Source organism: Cavia porcellus, unplaced genomic scaffold (assembly GCF_034190915.1).
Source record: "Cavia porcellus strain 051 isolate PalLab524CR breed Dunkin Hartley unplaced genomic scaffold, mCavPor4.1 scaffold_16, whole genome shotgun sequence".
Classification (NCBI taxonomy): Eukaryota; Metazoa; Chordata; class Mammalia; order Rodentia; family Caviidae; genus Cavia; species Cavia porcellus.
This window is the reverse complement of record NW_026947499.1, coordinates 59,971,651-59,987,615: the sequence shown is the minus strand read 5'-3', so window position 1 is coordinate 59,987,615 and position 15,965 is coordinate 59,971,651. Positions and strand designations below refer to the sequence as shown.

Here is a 15,965-nt window from a genome sequence, read left to right as displayed (position 1 = left end):
CCAGGTATCTTAGTAACGTTAATGAGACCATCTCAAAATAAAAGGAGGCAGGGATATAGCTCAATGAGGCAGTGGGTTCAAACCTTAGTACCACATACAAAGACTGCTAAAATAGATCAATATATACATGAATTGTTTATTTATATCACTGGAACTCATGGATACTTATTTTATCAATAGGGTAAAATAATCCAATTGCTATAACTTTGGCCCTTTCAGCTGACTCTTGTCCCTATGGTATGATACATCCTGTTTTTCACCATGGCAAAATTCACAAAAACTCAAGTCACCCATGCTAATCATCTCTTATCATTCCTATTTAGTATATATGCTGCTAAAGCAGTGTGTCTACGTGTACATACATGTGTGACTGCTGTTTTTTCATGTATGTGTGAGACTGCTGTTTCTTTCTTCTAAGAGGTCCCTAAAATGAGCCATTTCTTCACATTCCTTTTACTGCAAGTGGTATTTAAAAACCAGGATCTGGGCGATGTTTTGTTTTTGGCCTTCCTTTAATGGTAGTTCTTTTTCTATTAGTCTCTCCATCACTTACAACTAATGTCAACAGATGCAAATTTCTGCTAGGTGGTGTAGTACAAGGGAGTTCACTGAGTTGGAGTCCACCTTGGCCTACACAGAAGCCTTGAAGTTCAAGAACAGCCTGAACTATCTTTTAAAAAAAAGAAGATGACGACGTAACTTTCTACAAATATAACTACTCATTTGAGCTTTTTAAACTGATAAAGCAGTTTAATTTTCAAAGAAAGGATTAAAATCTCCATATCATATTTTTTGGGAGGGCCTGCGGATTGAGCCCAGGGTCTTATGCATTCAAGGCAAGACTTTTACCATTGAGCTACATCCCCAGTCCCTTTGCATTTTAAATATTTCAGGTATGTTCATGTATTTGTTATATTCTTATAAACTGTTTCTCATTTATACCAGTATCACCAAAAGAGAAAAAAGAATTATTTTAGCTGTTTATTTTTCTCTTTTGGAACTAATCATGCCTTTACTTGCAAATTCCAGCCTGAACCGTGTGGCAAAACCCTGTCTTGAAAAGACAAAAAAAAAAAAAAAATATATATATATATATATATAGATATATAGATATATAGATATAGATATATTCAACTGAAAAAATATATTCAATTGGATTACAATTACTGTAACAGCTAACAGAATTCTTGTTTTCCTTTCATCTGATTTTATTAGTGTTATGGTTGACACACTGTGTCAACTTAAGAAGTTGAACTAAGAAACTCAGCAGGAAGCCAGTATCCTTACTTTGTAAATATCCTCATTCTGTGCAAGGCACAGAGATTTTGTGAGTGCTATACTCGCCCTAGGTAGTTTTCCCTACTTTTTTGCTCTGGCTGCTGCCTTGAAGAGTTGCCCTGGTGACATACCACCCTGCCTTGGAACTAGCTTATAGACTGAAACCTCCACAGTGAGCTAAATAAATCTTTCCTTCCTTCGTTTTGAGTATCAGGTATTTTGTAACAGCAATGAGAGAAAAGTAACCAAAACAATTAGATTTTTAGATTTGTACATTATTATTTCACTCTTTCTTCTTTCCTTCGTTTTGGGTATGGAGTACTTTGTCCCAGCAATGTGAGAAAAGTAACCAGGAAAAAGAGGTTTTTAGATTTGTATATTACTATCTCACTGTTTCTTCTTTTCTCCTATTTTCACTTATCCGTCCCTTCTCCCCAATGCATTTAACAAAGTACTAGTTATTTTCTCTCAACCCCTCCTGTACTTGCATGCTTCTATTGCATTAACACATTAGCATGATTGCAGGAACTGGGATGTAGTTCAATGGTAAGCCTACAACTATATCCTCAAACACTTGTATTGCTAATTCACATCTCTAATTGAATGGGACCTTCAAAAGAAAGGTCTTTTGTTTTTCCATCTTACCCTTTCCAAAAATGATTGCTTTTTCTTCTGCTGTTCTACCTACCCAACTCCTAAATTTTGCTGAGACAATTTTGGATACTTTCTTAGACAGCAGGACTGATTTTCTTTAAAGCACATTTTGTTTAGACAGTAGAGCATTTTAAGTTTTAACTGAATGTCACTCAAGCTTTGTAATGGTGCCAGTTGTAAATCATTTATATAAAGACTGTATTTTAGAATCTAAAATATCTATTAGGCAGTAACAATTCCCTACAAAAGCTTTTATTCCATAAATATAAAATCCAAATTCAGCTTGCAAAGTCTTTTTTGATCTAGGTTCCAGCTCATCATGTAACTTCTTTACCTTTAGCTCTACCCTCTAGTTACAGTAGTCTTTTTTTTTTTTCTGTTCTTTGAACCTACTCCTGTATTTATAACTAATCTGAGAATGTCACTTTGAGATCATAAAACAGCTGACTCCTTATTTAGTCCCTGGTTAAACATTAGCTACATAGTAGTTAATTTCTGTTTGGAAGATGTAATCTAAAGAATACCACAGTGTCCTGCTATCATACTACATTCCAATTATACTTCTCTACATTTTAGTTTTTACTTATATTAACAACTTTTATCCATACATTATTAGTCTTTGACCTATCAGAAAGTCAACTACAGCTCTTTTAGAGATCTTCTGTTTTATATATCATCAGATCCTTATGCCTAGAGCATAGCACTTGAAAATTACAGGAAAAAAAAGTATGTCATAGCATATAATCAAGTGTATTTAATTTTACAAACAGCTGCACAAGGTTGTCAAAACAACCTCTGGCCACTATGTCGAGCTATAATAAAGTAATTAAAATGTGCATTTGTCAGTGGAAGTACAGATGTCATGATGTAAGCATTTGAAAGAGTTGGGCATAGTGTTGCATGCTTGCAAATCCCACTCTTGGTAGGGGGTAAGGCAAATGAATTTCGAGTTTGAGGCCAGCTTGGACTAAATAGATTTTGTCTCAAACAGAAATAAAAACACAAAAAAGGTCCAGTGAACTTGTTTCTATTTATGGATTGGTGGACTAGGGAGACAACTTAGCAGCACAGCATCTGGATGCCTGGCAAACATGAGGTCATGAGTTGAATCCCTGGTACCAAAAAAACAACCAACCAACCAACCAACGAAAAAACCAGTATCATTCTTCTCTATTTATGGATTTGAGAGGCTGGCTGAAAGCTGAACATACTCACTCTGTTCACTATTTTACTACCTAGTCTTTCCATGTCAAGCAGTATTTTCTCTACAGTAGGCTTTGTTATGCAACAAGCTGTCATTCTTTATCTTTGTTTAAAAAGAAGTCCTTAATTTGTTCTTCTCAAATACTCTTCTAAATTAAGAATTTGTCAAATTTCTTAAAATAACCAACTTACAGAGATTTTGAATAGAACCACATTAAGCTCACCTATTTTTTTAAATGGCTCAAATAACAAATTCTTACCAAGCAGAAACATATGTTTCAGATTAGGTTCTTTAAATATATTTATAGGGTATTATATAATAATCTCAAAACTGGGTATTCAATTTTAGGTGCTATGAGGTTATTTGCCTTTTCAACATATACTTTGATTGTGAAACTTTTATAGTTTTCAATGATACAAACAGCCCACTGTGGCATAAATGTTGTAGGTTCACCATAACTAGCGTACCATCTTATTCAACTGATTTTTAAAATTTTAATAATGACTTGTAATTTCAAGAAACAAGAAATCATATAAATATAATTTTATTTTCAGATACCTTGAAGCAGCAATTTAAAATTTAGTAGTTCTTACTGAAAACATTTGAAATTTATTTTTATAACCAAAGAATTCTTTTCCAGAAATGTATTCTGAGATGTAATTGAAGATTCATATAAAAAATCACTCACAAACATTTTTTCTAATAGTGAATGGGCAGATAAATGATGTATATATTATATATGAAAGGTAAGCTACTATGTAGTTATTAAAGTTATTTATAGAAGCCACCTTGATACAGGGAAATGCTCCAAACATACTGTTAGATGGAAATGCAGAACACACAGTTGTATCCTAACAGTGAAGCATTCTAAGAATTTTTTCAAAAATTGTACAATTTTCATTTATTTATTTAGGTAACCAGGAATTGAACTCAGGGCCTCACCAGGCAGGCACTGTTCTGCTGAACTATATCCACAGCCCAAAACACTGTACAATTTTAGAATGTATTTGTCCTTTCAAACATACCCTATAAGCAAATATTTCTTATATTTGCAACATTATGATATCCTTTTTCCTTCATGTTTCAAAATTTTCTACAATATGCATAATTTTCACAATAGAAATATTAACATAATGTGTCAACAGACTGAATCAAGAGCAAGGATACAAAAATGAAACAGCTCAAAATACTAAAGCACACATTCTAGATTGTTCATGCTGACATAGTCCATTTACAATTCATCTGGTCATCCTTCAGAAAGAATCTGAGTCCTTCAAATGATCAAAGTCACCCACAACAAAGAACCGGTAACTTTAAAAAAAAAAAAAAAAGTTTGCAAGCTCTGGAGCTTAATACTATAATTTATTTATTCTAGCTGTAGTTTAAGCTTATAACCTGCCTCAAGGTACTCAGTATATACTATACATGAAAAACACCCTAGAAAGGTTAATCTTTTAGACTATCTAGTTTTTATCAGATAAACCACTGTTCTGTGAGTATTTATTTCAGAGGTTTACAGTGTTATTCACAGAGAGGTAAAGGCTTAGGGGAACAAAATTTTCTAAGTAAAAACTGGTAACATAAGTGTTCTTATTTGAACTCTCTGATAAACACAACGTAACTTTAGGTAAGGACCCAAAGGGTATGGGCTACATTCAGCCTCAGTAACATACTCAGATATATTCGTAAAATCACTGATAAAACAGGAACTGCTTCAATATAGCTTTATTTGTTTGTTTTTTTGGTGTTCTTGAGAAAAAGTCTCACTATGTACTGCAGGCTGGCCTTGAACTCACTTATGTAGCCCAGGCTGGCCTCAAAATCATGGCAATCCTCCTGCCTTACTCTCCCAGAGCACTGGGTTTATGGGTGTGCATCACACAGTCCACTCAACCCAGTTTTAAAAAGCCTTAAAGTTGTTACAGGTAATCTTATCACAAAGACTAAAAGAATTTCAAATACCGGTTACTATTAATGTCTGTAAATTTCTCATGTTTACAGTAAGTCAATTTTAAATAATTATTTGTCCCTCACAAAACTTCTTTAATACTGGGCAAATACTATTATTCCATTTTAAGGCAAGCAATGAGCTTACTTGCTAGTTTTGCTACTATGTCAATCTTCTGACTTCTATTCTAGCACTGTTCCAGTGAGTATATAAACTACTAGAGGGCAAACATTTCTCTCTGCTCCTAAGAGTACCTGGCACATATGGACACTATTTAAATAGCTGCTTGAGATATCAGTTAATACGCATAAAACATCAAAGTAGTGGGAAAAAAGTATAAACACCAGAATCCAGGCAAGTTTGTTCACACCTGTAATGCCAGCACTTGGGAGGGCTGAGGCAGGAGTATCACCATGAGTTAGAGACCAGCTTTGGCTACATTAAGTGGAGTTCAAGGCCAGCCCCCACTATGTAGTAAGACTGCCTAAAAACCAAAACCAAACCAAATCAAACCACACAACACAACTACTGCAAAAAAGAAGGAATCTAAGACCTTTTTATTATTCTAATAAATAGTGCTTGCATTTTAATTACTGCAGCATAGTATACAGGCTGAGTATGCTAATTTCAATAAAACATGAATCTCTGTGATATGAATAACTGTATGAAGTTTTATAAGGTATGTTCCTAGCAGTTAAATTTAACATATTTCAGTACCCTTATTAAAAAAGTAGTCACTGATCAGTCAAAAGTTAAAAGATACAGCATTTGTATAATGCATTCAATTAAAGCACACAAGCTCGGAATGGTGGTTCATGCCTGTAATCCCAGCACTCAGGTCACTGAGGCCAGCCTGAACTGCACAGTGAAAACTTGTCTCAGAAAGACAAAAGACAAAAAACAAATACAATACAACAAATACAAATACCAAACCCACAGAGACTTGTTAAAAATTTCAGAATTACAAAATATGTTTAAATCTTTTTGCTGAAATGATCACCTTACAATCTCTATTTCTTAAATTCAGTGATCATGAAGTAAGTCTAATAACATATGCAAATTTCTCTTTACTTCTTTACATCTTTAAACAAAATTATAAGGTTGAAATTACAGAACTAGGGCTGAGGATTTCGCTCAGCAGCTTAAGCATCTGCCTGCCAAGTGTGAGGTCATGAGTTTGATCCCTAGTACAAAGAAGAAAAGAAGAAGAAAGAAGAAAGAAAGGAAAAGGAAAAGGAAGAGGAAGAGGCAGAAGAAGAGAAGAAGAAGAAAAGTTGTAGTAGAAGAAGAAAGAAGTTACAGAACTAAACAAAATTACAGAATATCTTTCTTTTGATACCAGTTACCCAAGAGTACTGCTTTAATCCCAGGACTCCTAACCTATTTGGGAGGTGGGAAGGCCGGGTTTACATAAGAGGCAAACCTCATGAAAACACGGAACAAATACATGTACAACAGATTTCCTGTACTTAGTCCTAGGGACAGTTACTCTTAGGGACATTTGCTTTAGAACAATTATCACTATTTAAAGAAATATGTACTCTTAAAATCCTTTTATGTGTTATTTATATCACTAAATTCTCTCCTAAAAAGATTATGTGGTTGCCAGTGGTTTTACAAAGGGAACAAATACAGAGAGAAGAGAAAGCTGATAATAAAATTCTGTTTCAAATTTTTTGGTCAGATACAAAGCCAAGCCAAACCAAGCCAAACCAAATCAAAAGACAAAGCTCAAGGCCAGGGATATAGCTCAGTGGCACAGTGCCTGCCTGGCACATGAGAAGTCTTGAGTTCAATTCCTTGTACTAAACACACACACACACACACACACACACACGTCCACAAAATAAAAACAAAACACTACCTCAAACCAGAAATAAATTTATGGTCAGAATAGAAAACTTTGCTGTTTAAGCTTTAACTCTGTTCTAATTCTATTCTCCTTATCCTCTGTACTACAGAAAATTACTACAAGCAGGAGTATTATCACTGAAATACAAGATTTTGATGTCTCAACTTTATGGGTCAGGGATTTGGCTCAGCAGCATAAGTGTCTGCCTGGCAAGTGCTAGGTCGTCAGTTCAATTCCCGGTACCAAAAAAAAAAAAAAAAAAAAAGCAACTTTATGACCAAGCAAGGAAATATTCTACTTTTTAATATTTTACTTTTAAAGTAAAATAATTAGCCATGAAAATATATGTTGAAAATTATACTGAAACATCACTCGAGTAAGCCAAATACCATGTTATATTATGTTATATTATTTATAGGTTTCTTTACATTAAAATAATAAGATTTAAGGACTGGAGACCCAACCCAGGGATACAGTGCTTGTCTACCATGCACAGGGTCTTATCTTCCCTCCCCAGCAATGCCATCATCATCACTATTGTTATCACCATCTCTAATAATAAACTCTAATGCAACAGATATTTGTTAAAGCATTTAAATAATCTAGTCTTTTACTGCTGTAAAATGCTCTCATTTCATCAGTATTAATCTTACCTTTCTTTTCGGTCCGGATTGCTTAAAACATGAAAAAGAAAAAAAAAGTAAGAGGCAAGACCTCATTGTAGATATATCAGTAGTTGTAGTAACTGTAGCTAATAAGGCAAAATTATAATGTGATCGATTTGTTTTAAAGACATTCTGTATATATTATATTCTATGTTTTCAGTCTTGTCTAAATTGTACCACTTGTTAATACACAAAATAATGTAAACAATTTTATATGATAGGAAAAAGATGGATATACAAATATATGAAAAATTCTGCCAAGGTCTGTATCTATTAAGCATTGAAGGTTATAATGTATGTCATTTTAGCATTGTTTTGTTAATAGTATTCAAGGAACAATGGCATTTTCTGAATGTTATAAAACTTAAGTGATTCTAAACCTACTCTATGATTATGGTATGATTATTTGTTGTTGATTAAAAAAATTTTTTTAAGGCTGAAATTTTTACACAAAAATCTTAAATATTCAACTTTAATATTCACGAGTGGAACCATGAAGTCTCCAAATTAGAATAAAACCCAAGATTCTCATCTTGAAATTATTCAATGAATTAAATATTCAGAACTAACAATAATAAGCAAAGCACAGCTCACAAAATTCCCTGACTTTTGTATTCCTGTCATGTAGAACACACAAGTAACAAATTAATCCTAACAAACTAAGAAAAAATATAGTAATATTTCATATAAACATTCAAGAAAAATACATACGTTAAAAACTTTTTCAACAATGAGGAAAAGAATTACTGTAAACTTACAGAGAATTGAAATTTAATTCTTAAATTAGACTTAATACATAATCTAGCCATTTAACTTTACAGTGGTTAGCCCAAAAAGTGAAAAGACGTTAGTCTTTCTATTTTGTTATTTTTTAAACTCACCTGGTATAAAGAAAACAGGTAGAATATAGAACCAGAGGTAAAAGAAACAGATTGGATTTTTCCAGTAAACCAAGGAAATTAGGAAGAAGGAAAAATTCTTTTTCCCTCTCATCTTATTCTTCAGAAAAATAAATTTAGCATATAATACATAAGTTACAGTATTCCATAAGAAGCTTCAATGAGTTTGTGAAATCCTGCCCTACAGGAGCCCACATACACATTCATATAAAGAACAGGGAGGTCATTATTAATCACATAAGTCTGTACAAATGTCGATCTAATTCTTGGACTATTTCACACAAAATGGAAAGGAAAATTTACCTTCTATTAGTGCTGTTTTGGCAGTCATAACTTTTTTTTTTTAAGGGAGGCTAAAAAATATCAATTCTGGTACCTATGGCTTGATTTACAGCCAAAAATTCTTTTAAAATGGTGCTTTTTGTTAATTGTTAAATCTGGCTTATTCTAGCAGCACATTTTCTCACTCAGATTATACACATTTTTGCAGACATTTATTCAATATCCCCTTCCTCTGCCAGTTGAAAATATAATACCATCCCCCAAGATGTTCTGTTTCTTTAAATCTGCATCAAGGAGTATGGATGGTATAGAATTACATATTTTTAAAAATTTCTATATTTCACTTCCATAGTAATACTATTTTCCTTTACCACTGCTAGTGTATGGACAATCTGTCTTTTAAACATGAATAATTAGTATCTGAAATAGTACTAAATAAACAGGCTGGAATTTTAATTATCTCGCAAAGACTAGCTCAATATTTAACAATCTTCACTCATTGTCTTTTATTGCTGGTTTTTTATTTTTTTAGACAGGGTCCCTCTATGTATGTCCAAGATAGCCCTAAATTCATCCTGTAGCCCAGGCTGGCCTTAACACACAGCAATCTTCTTGCCTCAGCCTCTAAGTCTTTGGATCACAGGTGTGCATCACCACATCAAGCTTAACTCATTCCTTTTTATATAAAGATATGTTTAGAATGTGCTTCTGTTATCTTTCTAAAGAACTATAGATGACTCATTTAAAAAAGCAAGCTATAGATATATATTCAGAACTAACAGCACTATAATGTTACCCCAAGAATGTTGTGTGTCTGAATTATCAAACTGGTGGCATTTCTTTCAATATCAAATTTAGATATAAGAGACATCAGCAGCTATGAAAGCCAGTGTGTTCCTGGTCACTTTCACTTGAGTCCTAACAATTCTGCTCAGTGCCAAATATCCTAAGTGAAGTTTCACGCCATGCATTTGAAGACGTGGCTGCTGTGGCATGAGAGTCCTCTTTAGCAGCACTTCCTTTGCTGTAACTTCTTCCTTGATCAATAGTATTAGTACACATATGTTGTATATCTCTACTACTGCAGTTACCGGGTATTTGTTAGTCTTGTCTTTGAATTCAAAATCTTTTTACTGAGGGTCCTACTGCAGGTAGAATAAGAAATGTTTATTCTTATACAGAGTAAATAAAAGACAAGTCAAGTCCTGCTTACTTGACTCTATTGTTTTATTTATTCCTTCTCATCATTCTTCTCAAATATTTTCACTCATGATTACTTAATGTTTGAGTACAAATTAATTCAGGTTATCAGTTTTTTAAGAAGCAACATTTTACTGCTTAGTACTAGCTCTTATACACTGAGCCGAATCATTTACCAAGACAGGCAATGGCACATATTAAGATATAATAGGTGCTGAGACTCATAATAAAATAAAACATAACTCAATTTCCAGTCTGAAATCATTTTGTAAATATCCCAATGAGAAAACAAGGGACAAAGAATGGGTTACTATGTAAATAATTCTAAACAGGTAACTTCAAAAGCACTGTCAACTTAATAGTTTTGGTCACAAAATGTATCACAACTTGATTATAAGCTTCAATATTTCAATTTAGGTCATATAATCAATCAGAATACCAAGACAACAGTATCTATTTGTTTCTATTATGATTAATATACAATTATGTGTCTCTTTTTCCCTTCCCCTGATTATTTTCCTGTCTTCTTCTGTGCCACACACATGTAGGCCACAGAGCTTAATTTGTATACTTTGCACAATAGGGCAAGCCCATGTTTGGTATGTTTAATCATTTGTTTTTTGTCTTTTTAACTGAATTTTTCAAATATCTTCTGTAAAAACACTGATAGGAAAAAACAAGCAAAAGAAAGGTTAAAAAATCTTAAGTATAAAAGAGACTTAAGATTTTTATGTTATAGCAAATCTATGTATATATCAAATATGGCAAAAATTACTAAGGTTCAAGACACATTTTATCCTGATATAGGAGCCCAAGTTCAAGGCCAGCCTGGGGAACTTATGGAAATCCTGTCTCAAAACAAAAATAAATAGCTGGGTGTGCCGGTGCACACTGGTAATCCCAGCATTTAAGAGGCTAGTCCAGGGGGAGCCTAAGGCAGGAGGATCACTCGGATACATAGTGAGTTCAAACAAACACCCTAATAAATAATTAAATAAGAAAAAAGGTTCAGTGCTCCTTGGGTTCAATTTCCAGTTCTGGGAAGGGGAACCCAAACCTTAAAACTAAACATTTCCTTAATGAACAGCACCCTAGGTTGACATTTTTAAAAGATGAAGGCCAGCATCTAAAATGTACAACACCTTTTTAAATTTTACTACTTTTTGAAAATTATGATGCAAAAGACTCTTTAACTGCTAGGGCCTAGCAATTTGAATCAATTAAAAGGGAATATTAACATTCCAAAAATGGTTTCTGAAAAATTTCCAAAGTATTTAAAATATCTGAGCTTTCTCCAATTATTACTTTCATTATTTGAATGTCGAAGCAATACTTTCAAGATCAACAAGAACCTTAAACATATAAAACTACTGAAATCAAAATTTTCTAAAATATTTAAAACTATTTCAATACTGTATGAAATTTTATAAACTTTAGAAAGCAAGTAAAATAGTAACTATAGCTTTACCTTTCAGACCTCAGAATATCTCAAGCAAACACTTATGGTTCAAATTATAAATAATTAATAATAAATAACTTAAATATCTTCTTACATTTGGATTGCAAAAGAATGGCTTATTTTAAATTATTTATTTACAGAATGTGGCTATTGCAAAGACAGGACATAAAATAAAAACTTTCAGATGATGAATTATTTCAGAGATAATATCTCAGAGTGAAAATAGTTTTAGAAAGGAGACAAAAACTTTTTGGGGGGTTTGTTTTTAAGTAAAACTCTCCTTTTAAGGAAGGTGGTATGTATATACTAAACAAAGAGAATTCTAATCCTTACCTTTGGGCTGCTGTTTTTACTACTGGTATTTGTACATGAGCGTGATGAAAACGTCTACCATGAACTATAGTTCCAGAACAAAATGATGCATTTTGTGTATTTTCACTGTAAAATTCAAAAAACATAGAATAAGCTGAATGGGGAAAATCTACATATATGTTGAATCCCACCCCCCAAAATTCTTTAAAAGCTGAGCACATACATAAAAATCTTTACTACTTAAAAAAATTTAGCCATGTAACACTGTTTATTAGGAATCTTCTATTTCTCTAATTCTTTCAAATGTTTCCAATCCAGTTCAAGGAAAAAAACAATAAAATACTAGAATTAAAATCAGGATTTCTAAATTCTAACTCTGGTTCTGCTACTAACTTGAAAGCCGTCATGAGTCTTAGCTATCTATAAATTGACAGAATAGGAAAAATAATAGCTTTTAACCCTATATATGGGTTGCTAGTGGTAGCCAAATATTAAGTAGTAGTGGTTCGCTATAATAACCACCAAGAAACCTGGGTTACACCTGGAAGATAAGAGGAACAAGAAATCTTTAAGGAAAAGAAGAAAAAAGGCCCTATTTAGAGAATACTATGTCTATAGTATTCTCTAAATGAGATGACCATTATTCAAAACCTAGAAACCAATGCAATCAATCCTACTGATGCAAAGCAAAGAATCCTTATACTGAGACCATCTTAACTCTTGGCCTACTGACAAATTTGAAAGAAAAAGTATAGAATGGAAATACTGGCCACAAAGATAGTTATTTCATGTGAAACCCTCATCTTTTCTGTAGCAAAGTGTGACGATGCACCTATACCTCAATTTCTTATTGTTGCTCAACATGTTAAGTCCAATCGGGTTGCCTTTCAAAGTTTTAAAACTTTCACTCTTGTTTCGTCCCACATACGTCTTCAAGATGAAATCACCAGAACTAGTAGCAACAATTTCAGATGGACGATTTAACTGTAAAAAAGATCCGTAAGTATTAAAGAGTCAACAATATATCAACAACTACTTGAAAACTCACTAGAATGAGTAGAACGTACAGCTTCTGAGGTGGAGAGGGAAGGCAACAATGGACCTGAAAGTAATTCAGTTGCAATCATTTTTTTCTAAAGACAATATAAATTTGTAAGAACACGGGAACTATTATTTTCTAATCAGGTAAATCTTCCTGAAGATATCTGAAAAAATAAGGGTAGCAAATCATGGTATTAAAGTTTTTCCAGAGTAAAAAACAAGCTTTCTTTCTGTTTAGAAGGCCATGGTGCTACCTATACAACAGTACTGCAAAAGAGGACTGCTAGTTATTTAAGCAAATAACTTTCTGTAAGGAATTTTGCTTTTTAAATTTTTAGAGAAACAAACTGTGATACGGCTGTAGTATCTTCACAGGTACAAATGTAAACATATTAATAACAATCCAAAGAAACCTACCTCGGTTACATTCATTGCTCAAGAGACTAAAAAGCTGTTTTCAGACTGGCAAAAGTCCTCAGTTGTTGGTGATAATTTTTCAAAAATGACACTTAAAAAAAAAAAAATCACTCTAATTTCTTTTTGTTGGTTCAATATGTTGGAGGTCTCATTGTGCTGCCCAGGCTGGCAACAAACTCCTGAGCTCAAGTGATGCTTGTGCCCCAGCCTTCCAAATAGCTTGTTGTCAGGCAAGTGTCACTGTGCCTAAACACTAGTGGGTTTTTTTTTTTTTGGTTTTGTTTTGTTTTTTAAAGATAGTCTTGCTGGTCTTGTACTTCTGATCTTCTTGCCTCTCTGAGTGCTATGATGATAGGAATGGCTTCCATGCCAGCATTAATTTCATTTTTAAGGCAAAATTTTAGTTTTCTTTTTTTATTCATTCACAAGAAGCTATATTCTTATGATAGTAACTGGATGTTTTCCCCTAATTATTTCTACAGAAATCTCACAGTATCTCAAAAAGTATATTCCACAAAAAATACTCTGAGGAAAGCATTCAGTGAGCCAAAATTGTTCTTACTTTGTTATGGATTTACATTTTCCAATCCAAAGTATCTACTTTTGACACAGTGTTTCTTTTCTCTTCCTCAAGACACTCCATTACTTCCTACTCGTGATAGGGAACTTTTCAATGATATAGACAGACTACTATAGCATTCTGTCATAGATTCACCACCACTCTTTCCTGGGTAAACAGACTCTCTGGCACAAGACACTTGGAGAGCTAAACCAAGATTTGAGACTATTTTCCTATAAAGCACCTATTGATCCCAGAGGATGTCCCTGAGACTAAAATAAAATAAATTTCCAACATATTGACATAACTAGGGAGACAAAGGCTGGAGTTGCACAAAGTGAAAATGAACTTTGAACATATTCACATAGCTTGAGACAAATATTCAAGTTTTAAATCCACCAGGTACAGAGGGCCTCATAAACACCTCAAAATATGAATGTGGACTGTAGCCTACAAATATAAATTACAACTAGTACAACCCTCACAGATGTATATTAACCTACTTTCTAATAATTCGAATTTTCAGGCGGATTAATGTAACAGTGCTCAAATTTTAGATTACACCAAAATTAGCTGGGTGAATTATAACAAGCTGCTCAGCCTCAGCAGGTTTGGGGCTGACACTGAGCTCATATAGTCTTGCCTGCTAAGTGCTGGGATTACATGCATGTGCTATCATGCTAGCCTAATCTCTGTATTTTATACATAATAGTAGCTCTCCAGCAAGTGGACCTAAAAAAATCAGGTCAATTACTTGGTCTTATTGAGTGATATGCAGAAAATGCTCAAATTTTCCATACTTGTTCTTTTTCCTCAATAGAATCTCTCTCCCATGTGATGTAAACTTTGTAACAACTTTATCCCTGTTTTAAAAATTATTAAGCTTAAAAAGAAAAATAACATAACATGCCTGTAATGATTGCTGGTTAACCTACAAGGTTGGAGGCTAACCTACAAGGCATAGTGAGACCCTGTTTAAAAAAAAATTTTTAAAAGGCGGCAAGAAAATTTGCCTGAACTAAACTAGAACAAAGATTGCTTTCCCATAACTAACCTCGCAGGAGAAAATTTTATACGGTTGTTTGTAGAAATATAAATGTTAAATTTATAAGACACAATATAAAAGAAAAATGAAACTATGCTAAAAGGTTCTTTACATTAATGTGGAAATTAATCCTTTCTCTTAAGAACTGTTGAAGTCAAGATTACCTTGATATATAGGCATTCTGCCACGTTTCTCACTAAGGCATCACCTCCAACTGATTCTTCCTGGCAGGGCAAGGAGACCTCAGTATTGACCTCAGCCCTTTTTACTTACTTTTTATTTTGAGGCAGCGTCTCTAAACCATACCGGTTGGGCTTGAACTTGCAATTCTGCTTCAGCTTCCCAAAATGCTGAAATTATGGGAATGCATCTTATCTGCCTTCAAAATTTCTTCCTGAGAAAGCATGTGGACGTAACTACAGTCAATCTAAAGCCCACCATTAATTAGGGACAACCCCCTTCAAGTAGGGAACAGGTAGGATGAAAGCCTCCTTGAGCTCAGTTTAGAAGTTAATGGAGAGCTTTACTAGGGTAGCTAGAGGCAGCCTCTGCCTGTGCAGATTAGGCTCACACAATCAGAAAGACAATAGTAGTCAGACTCAACAATCAAGAAGACAAAAACCAAGAAACCATGTTTAGGAAGGTCCTAAATAGTGGCATTAACATAAACCCCTTGACCTAATCCTGAAACCTGAACTGTCACTAATCCCACCACCACCCATAATTCTAAATCTCCAACAAGCAACAGGAGTTTTAGGACCTGAAGAAACTCCTAAAGGAGGCCTAAAAACAGCCATGAAGTCAGTCAGGTTCCAGGAGCCTAAAAGGAGGGGAGAAATCCAATTAAAGAAGCTAGACAAGAAACACAGGCAAAATTCCTTTCCAGTGCTCCCTCCCTACTTGTCCCAAGTAGCCTCTCTTCCCCTTTCTCCCCCCACCTTCAAATAAATCATCTGCTTGTAGTTTAGTCTGTTTCTTTAGCCTTTTTTACGGATGCTGGGTTTAGGATATCGTGGAGCTGCATGTGGCATGAGCAGTGGCATGGCACGGCATATATCCCTCTCCAGACATTATAACCAAAACAACAGAATCTGCCACATTTAAGTAAAATTTGTTTAGTTCTCAATTCTGCTTTTTTATGATTTGCTTA

At 33.8% G+C, this 15,965-nt stretch overlaps 1 protein-coding gene across 11 annotated transcripts in view; it reads right to left on the bottom strand.

Moving 5' to 3' along the window:
* Senp6 (SUMO specific peptidase 6) overlaps positions 1 to 15,965 on the bottom strand; it is a 125,270-nt gene that overhangs the window by 75,436 nt on the left and 33,869 nt on the right. For 4 of the 11 annotated variants that reach the window (XM_063226906.1, XM_063226908.1, XM_063226910.1 and 1 more), the window contains exons 4-6: positions 12,592 to 12,737; positions 11,775 to 11,879; positions 7,590 to 7,610 (exon numbers count right to left, since the gene is read on the bottom strand). The exons of 3 other annotated variants lie outside the window; for them this stretch is intronic. In XM_063226906.1, coding sequence (XP_063082976.1) covers positions 7,590 to 7,610; positions 11,775 to 11,879; positions 12,592 to 12,737 — 272 coding nt within the window. Of the gene's footprint in view, positions 1 to 7,589; positions 7,611 to 11,774; positions 11,882 to 12,591; positions 12,738 to 15,965 lie in introns of those variants that run through there. 4 more of the 11 variants (XM_063226907.1, XM_063226911.1, XM_063226915.1 and 1 more) reach the window with 3 other exon arrangements.